Here is a 7,847-nt window from a genome sequence, read left to right as displayed (position 1 = left end):
AGTGACCAACAAATATTCAAAGTCGCATATGGCCTTATTGTTGAAGGTGAGGGAAAGTGGGGTTTAACGACGCTTTCAAGATTGTTGCACTTATACAGCGAAGTGCAGGCATGTGTGTGTGGCTGCTTGTACTAGTCAAGACTAATGCCGATTGTATAGTGCTAGCCCACTGAGATACCATGTCGCAGTTGAACATGAATACCCAACATTATACTGACTCCGAGCCGACCAGTCCTTGATTTAGCCCCTTAATGTCGAGCGCCAGGCAGGGTAACAACAAGTACCATATTTCAACGTCTTTGGTATGACGCGGCCGTGGATCGAACCACCTACCTTTCGTCCTCCAAGGGGACGTTCTACCTCTAGACCACGGAGGCGGCCCATAAATGCTGAAGGTGGTGAAGTGAAATGGGGTTTAACGTGGGTTTCCAAGATTAACGTGCTTATATAGCGACGTGCAGGCTAGTGTGTTTGTGTGTGTGGCTGCTTGTACTAGACAAGACTAATGCCGATTGTATAGTGCTAGCCCACTGAGATACCATGCCGCAGGAATACCCCACTCAGACAGAGTATATTGAGTCTTTAACGTATTTTGGTATAACGCGGCCGAGGATCGAACCCACGACCTTATGCTCTCCGGGCGGACGCTCTACCACTAGAACGCAGAGGCATTAATGTTGAAGGTCCTCAGCGTTACTGGAACTGTCCAAATACAACATATTTGGAATAATTATCCGCTTCACGCTTTATGATAATTTCATAATGGAACGACGTTTGCTTTCCTCTCCATGGTGATCATTCTACAGAAACTCGTTAGCGTATCTATGAGACCGTGAACACACTACAGTAGAAACTGGTCTGATGCAGTCGGTTTCCGCAAAGGTGACGGACGTTAAAATGTCGGCGAAAGTGGAACCTCTTCCAGTGTCTGACAATCAAGGGTTTACCAATTTCATGTTTGCCCGGAGTACATTGATGTTCGCTTTTGGGGGTATATATACTGGAGACATATTTAAGCGCTACAGGAAAATACGTCGAACCGCTGTTGGTGTGTCCATGTCTGTGCTATCAGCTGTCACGACCCTGTTTTGCCTAAACTTTTACTACAAGACGACGACGCCTGCAAACCTTCTGCTACAATCTTCAGGATATCTACAAATATTTATCAATGCCATTGTATGCTCTCTGACAATTTCAAAGGATATCAAACACCTAAAAAAACACTTATATGATTATGAGAAACGACATTGTTTGTGTGCCAACGTTCCTAAAATGAAGAAGTGGATCACCTTCTCGTGCATTCCGCTATTTGCGGCAATACCTGCCAAGGCAGTAGTTGAAGGACTTAATCTGCTGCCTGCTCGCATATACTCATCCTGGCTCTTTGAATCTCCCTGGATTTATATCGGAAAATGTGTCACAACCTTCAGTTTTATCATTAGCTGCGCACAAGGATATGGCTTTCTTACCCTAACAACCCCATTGGTCTATATCCTCTGGCGTGAATTTATCCAAATTGACGAAAAGTTTAAACAACTTATAAAGTCCGATGATCCGAGTGTTGAGGAGACTACTGATGCAATAATGTGCCAACACGAAACACTGGCAAAGATTCTATCTCTAGCAAGCACCTGTTTTCAATTTTTCAGTTTCAATATGATCTTCATAACAATTATCGCTAACGGTGTATATTTTTACATCGCAGTTTCCCAGTCTGTTTCAATAACGGAAAATATATTCATCTGGTTTATGATGACATCTACAATGCTGACTGTTGCTGTGATTCTGCTGATGCAAGCACAGCTATGTTCCAAGGTAATGCACATCATAATTTGATCATCATAATTATCATGTCTATCCTGTTCCCAAGGCATCTCATACTGGGTGATATGTTAATATGAAGACGCAGTAATAAAGATAACACCCATATATCCCATCCGAATTATGCGTCCTTCTTAAAACCCTCCGACGGTATACCAAGCCATTATAAATGATTTAGGAGTTAAATTAAGCTCCCCTGTGATGTGTTTTTCTTACAACACATATGTGTGTAACAATAGAAACCAAGTCCGCAAACTCCTGCCAAATGTAAAAAAAAGTGAAAGGCATCACCTGAGGGGTTTTGCCGTACTAGTCTCAATATATGACCGCAGGCAAGAAAACGTACATCGTTTAATACTACCGGTGGGGATGGGTTTTGTTATTGTCATTGCTTCAAAACACGCATTTGTTTTCAGCGAAACAATAAGCCGAGCAAATATTGTTTCCTTTGCTACACATTTTTTTCATGACTGAACTAATTATTTATTTTCGAGGCGGCTTCTATTGACATAATATGTGTATGCCCTTATTTTATTCCGAATGATTAATCATAATTAACACACAATGTTGATGTGTGACTTTCGTTACACGTCCAGGCCCACGCTCCGCTGCAACACTTGTGGATGCTGAACAAGAATCATTTTTCTGATCGTGGACTTCAAAAGGTAAGCGGAGAATGTAAATGTTGTATGACAGAAGTTATGGACAGTTTGAATGTCAAGCGTACGCTTCACAAATTGTACCCTTGTGAGAAATTGAAATCAGGTCGTCGGCGTGACGAGCTAACACTATCGCCTCGGGGTTATCAAATCCGGCCCTCTGAAAATACCCATGTCCCGGGTTAGAATTGATCCCCAGCTACCTATGCTGAAACAGTGAATGGATCGGGGGTTGACTTAATTAGCTGCGTGTCCCGACGGCGTCGAGAGGTCCTCACAATATCAATCACTTGTTTGTCATCATTTAGCTACTGCTATTGTTATTTAAGGAGTGCGCGCATAAAACAAACATACCATGAAAATATGAATGTAATTCTTCAAAACTATATGTGCATTATATAACGTTGGGACACATTACCACATTTGTTGACGCCTTTGTTCAGAGTGAGTGAGTGAGTCTGGTTTAACGCCGCTTTTAATAATATTACAGTTATATCGCGGCGTGTCAGCTTAATGTGGGAGGAAAGCAGGTCTCAGACTTTTTCCACTTCGGTGAAACCCACAAGCACGGGTATGGTGCTGACAAACCTAGAAACATAATCGGGGAGAACCGGGATTCGAACCCTCAATCATAGGTTTCTGGCGTGCCCAAGTCGCATTCACCGTGTCAACCCGATGTTTCAAATCACAATAATTTCCTCTAACTGATTTGACCGCTCCTTCCAATGCATTAATTTCCTCTATCTGATTTGACCGCTCCTTCAAATGCAGTTTGGCACTTTTCTATATCTGACACTGACGTCATATCGTTTACGTTACAATAACGGTTTTACATATTAATAGTGATATTCGCATTGCCTGGCTGCACTTTTCCAAATTTGGGACATGATATTAATAAAAGTATTCATACGTAGCCCTGAAGATTTCCGTCCCTAAAATCCCATTTAACGACAATTTTCAACCAATGAGATAGCGACACACTCCCAACACTCCCCATCAGATAGAGACACACTATTACAATTACTGTTATACCCAGGCATCAGTTGGAGAATGGTAAGGTGTGAAATATTATTAGTTTGGCGAAAGTCAAATTTAGAAACGTTTTGAACACAGTGTTTAATCCACAGTTTGACGCAGATAGATTTCAGTTGCTGTTTTATCGTGTGTGAACAGTTTTGCTGTTGGTAGTACAGGAACAGTTTGAAAATTAGTTTTCGATAACCGATTTATAATACTTCGAATTATTCGAACACGGCATGTTGATAATTGATATCACACACTAACCTAACACTCACGCCCGCGAACTAATGACCGGATTGAAATAATATAATAGATTAGAAGATTATTCTTTTGTGTCAAACTTTTGCCTACATGAATTTACGAAATCTTATTTCAGTTGAACCTGTGGGTTTCCAGACTGACAGGAGAACCAATCGCCTTCAGTATCTACGGCCTAATCACCATCAACCTTCCAACACTCATGGGGGTGAGATTGTTTCATTGAATGTGCAAACATTCTTTTGTTCATATGAAGACATAATTACAATGACAACGGCCCCTAAACTGCGTGCAATATCGGTTCCTCACGTAGACACGTTTTACCAACTCCGAATCTTTCTGTTCAACGCGGGGCAGTCGGGTAACCTTGTGGTTAAAGCGTTCGCTCGTCTCGTCCGGGTTCGATTCCCGACATGGGTACAATGTGTGAAGCCCATTTCTGTCCCCTGCCGTGATATTGCTGGAATATTGCTAAAAGCGGCGTAAAACCATACTCACTCACTCTGTTCAACGCCCTTAGGGCATCGGCCCACCGACCTTCCGGTCTCCGGTCAGACGCTATAAAGACTATGCCACTGCAGCTGTTATATTAGTACCAAACATTTTTAACATTCTAATATATCTTCGTAGGCATTTAAACACTAAATGATGATATTTGCAATATGTGATCAGTAAACAGTAAATATGTTTCTTCCCCTACGAAAACATGTAGAAATTATTTAGGAGTGTGTACAGATTTGACATTTTACAGAAAAACTGGACTGTAATAGTTGTAAACTGATTTGTCACTTTACATCTCTACGACTATAGCCTTAATGCAATTAGAACATTTTTTCGCATATATTCCATAATCATATAATGGGTAGTTTTCTCGGCAGGATTTTGCCAACGGATACAAACGATATAGGCTTGGGTCACATGCGGATAGATATGAATATCAAAAGTCAAATAGGGACTACTTTTAATGTTCACAAACAAACATGGTGTCGCCCATGACAATCGGCGATCGAGTCACAATTAACTATCAGGAATCTGGAGAAACTACTGGGATAATTGCTATCATTATCAACAGAATACTTTGATATACTGAAAATCAGTGTCTAACTGTGGCATAGCTAAGGCATTTTGCAATTTTTGGTCACTTTGGAGATACAATTGCGAAAGAATTTAGCGAGGATACTAGCCTAGCGGGATCAGTTTACATATCTGTCACTTGTAGACCTCTGACGCTTGGAACCTTATCCACAAATCAAAACGGTTAGATTTAATCGCAATATATCAGAATTGTTACCTTGTTTCGTTTTGTCGCTGTGTGTACATCCGACTGCACTTCGTAACGTTATGACAGGAGAGGCAGACTCTAAACAAACGTGACGTCTCATAGGCTAGGTTTAGAGTAGCTTCCCTTTGACAAAGGGCAGTTACTCTAGCGGACAGACCGATGGATTGCCGCGAAAGGCAAGTGGAAACAATGTGTGAAGACAATTGTTGTTTTGCGTATATGTAGTTACGCCACTGCATAAAAAAAACAGGTTTCAATTGAAACTATATTGACTATCATCACTGTCATCTCATCACTTACCTTCTTACGTAATATAGATTAATGCGCACATTCCAGGAAAACTTGCAATGTGTAGGTAATATTTGTGAGAGATGGGAAGAGTTTTTTCGAGCACAGAATTTAAGAATGCCACAGGAGGCGCGCTTAATAAAATGTTTATTCCTAATACAGGATCTTTACCATCCCAAAGCACACTCGCGTGATAGACCCGTGAAGATTCCGGGGTAGAATGGGTCTTCAGCAACCCATGCTTGCCGTAAAAGGTGACTATGCTTGTCGTAAAAGGCGAATAACGGGATCGGGTGGTCAGGCTTGCTGACTTGCTTCATACATGTCATCGATCCCAATTTCATGGATCGATGCTCATGATGTCAATCACTGGATTGTCTGGTCCAGACTCGATTATTTACAGACCGCCGTCATATAGCTGGCATATTGCTGGAGTGCGGCGTTAAACAACAACAAACCAACAAACCACTCGCGTGAAAACCTCTCTATATATCTGTCATGTGTTAGCATTATCTATTTTCACTTTCATTTATTACACACCTATATTTCTACAAGTATATATAGAATTATACAAGATTGAAAATAATCAGTCTGTCATTCAATCCAATATGTTGAAATTGGTAATAATTACAACGTTTCTATTTACCTATTTAGTCCAACTGATCAGTTGACAATGAATAACTGTTATACAAACACACATCTAAATTGGCCATGGATGGAATAATTTGTTAAAGAATTACAAGAATTGTGCTTTGTTAGGTAGATGGTGCCTTCGTGCCATGTATTATTGAGTACGTACGTTTCTGCGTGCGTGTATCACACTTGCCACATGGTCAATAATAATTACTTCTGTAAATGAGGGCAATGGATATCAATGAAAACACATTATGTTTTCTCCTGATTGGTTCAGTTACAGTGAGTCAAAACAATGATAACGCTTTAACAGTCACAAGAGACTTCGTAGCCATTATTTTGGTTAGGCGTCTGTTTTTGTAAGAGAGATAAAACGAATCCCTAAGACATTGGGGTTTTGTTTCCAGTTTGCCTCAGTTGTTCACTTTATCTTTCAGATGTTTGGAACGGTTGTGACCTACATCTTTGTGGTGTTGCAGTTTGGTTCTTCCGGAGGTTCCACATGCCAGACGCCACACGGGAACATGTCCCTCAACATTTAATAGCGCACAAATCTGGCCACACTGTTATATATTTTGTCATACATAGAAGTGTTGCACGCTTGTCCTTTCAGTGCCTGATTGCTAACTGGTTCACTTTGTGTGAAGACAAATGTCCCCATACTCGCCTTAGTTTCGCACTTGAAGCAGGTTGGAGGCCGTTAGGATTGTGGTGATGAATTCTCCGCGTATCAGAACACATATTGTAATCATATTTGGTTGTGAACTCCGATATTGAAACATTACTGTATATGGATAACTTTCAAGAAGATTTTATTGTCATAATTTTGAATTGGGCAGATTATTTACGGACAAGAGCGTTGACACTGAACAGTGTAATACAAATCAGGATAACTTTGATGACAATTGCGACACCGAACTATACTTGGCAAGTCAGACGATTGAAGAATCAGGAATTATTGTCACACTTGTGTCTGAGAGACAGTTACATTCTGAAATACTAGATTCGTTAAAAAGGTGACAATGAACGTTTTGTACACGTAACGCAGTTAGAAACCAATCTGGACAATGAAGAGCGTCGGTTCGGTACTCCCCTTTCTGAAACGGATATGGTAGATATATGCGATTCGGCATACTCTGTGAACACTGAACATAATAGTAGGTGGACTTTGAATATTTTCGAGAATTGGGTTGATGAGAGGCAAAAACGCAGTAATAATGAAATTCCAAAGGCAATTCAAAACATAGTGTCGTCAGCTGAAAACGAAAATGATCTGAACAGAACATTAATGTTATTTTATGACGGAGGTTCGAAACCCAAAGCGTGAAGAGTGCCGAGGCAACACTCTTTGCGAAATCGTGTCTTCTCTTCAGTGTTACTTAAGGAGGAATGGGTTTGTCATCAATTTCTTTGAGTCATCTTGTTACACCGTATGCGATACGTTCTCAAAGATGAAATAACTAGCTCGGAAAGGGATGGGAAAAAGGACAAGCGAATGTAACCACTGAACGGCAGGAAGATGTTCTTCGGGAGACAGGTACAGCACAGAAATTCTTGGACACTCTCGTCTATTTAATCGGGTTGAACTTTGATCTTAGGGCAGGAGATGAACACAGATACCAAAGCAGTGGTTCAAATTAACAGTATCAGTTGTTGCAATGGCGTCAAGCAGTTGAAATATACTGAGAACATTTCCAAAACGAACAGAGGGGGGCTAAAGAACAGGACGGTTGAAAGGAAACACGTGACCATCCCTAGTAATGAAGAACACCCATTCGTCAGCACTCGCCCCTTTCCGTAACCTGCAAGAAGACTCGTCCCCCTATCGATGAATGTTATGTGCGAAAATACGACAAACCAATCAGAGTGCGCGTATGATTTCAAGT

At 40.9% G+C, this 7,847-nt stretch overlaps 1 protein-coding gene across 1 annotated transcript; it reads left to right on the top strand.

Moving 5' to 3' along the window:
* Positions 1–646: 646 nt before the first annotated feature.
* LOC124135034 lies at positions 647–7,847 on the top strand. The gene is made up of 4 exons (XM_046500186.2): positions 647–1,815; positions 2,418–2,486; positions 3,877–3,966; positions 6,399–7,847. Exons 1-4 carry the CDS (start codon positions 862–864, stop codon positions 6,501–6,503), a joined length of 1,218 nt encoding a protein of 405 aa, XP_046356142.2. The 5' UTR covers positions 647–861; the 3' UTR covers positions 6,504–7,847.

This window comes from Haliotis rufescens, unplaced genomic scaffold (assembly GCF_023055435.1).
Source record: "Haliotis rufescens isolate VD_foot unplaced genomic scaffold, xgHalRufe1.0.p SCAF_15, whole genome shotgun sequence".
Lineage (NCBI taxonomy): Eukaryota > Metazoa > Mollusca > Gastropoda > Lepetellida > Haliotidae > Haliotis > Haliotis rufescens.
The sequence above is the reverse complement of the archived record's forward strand: the minus strand, read 5'-3'. Positions and strand labels throughout refer to the sequence as shown.

Excerpts from the sequence above, each read along its gene's own strand:
- LOC124135034 (XM_046500186.2), top strand. The coding sequence starts at position 862 with ATGCAGTCGGTTTCCGCAAAGGTGACGGACGTTAAAATGTCGGCGAAA. Across the intron at positions 1,816-2,417 it reads AAGCACAGCTATGTTCCAAG|GCCCACGCTCCGCTGCAACA; the intron begins GTAATGCACATC and ends TTACACGTCCAG. Across the intron at positions 3,967-6,398 it reads ACCTTCCAACACTCATGGGG|ATGTTTGGAACGGTTGTGAC; the intron begins GTGAGATTGTTT and ends TTTATCTTTCAG.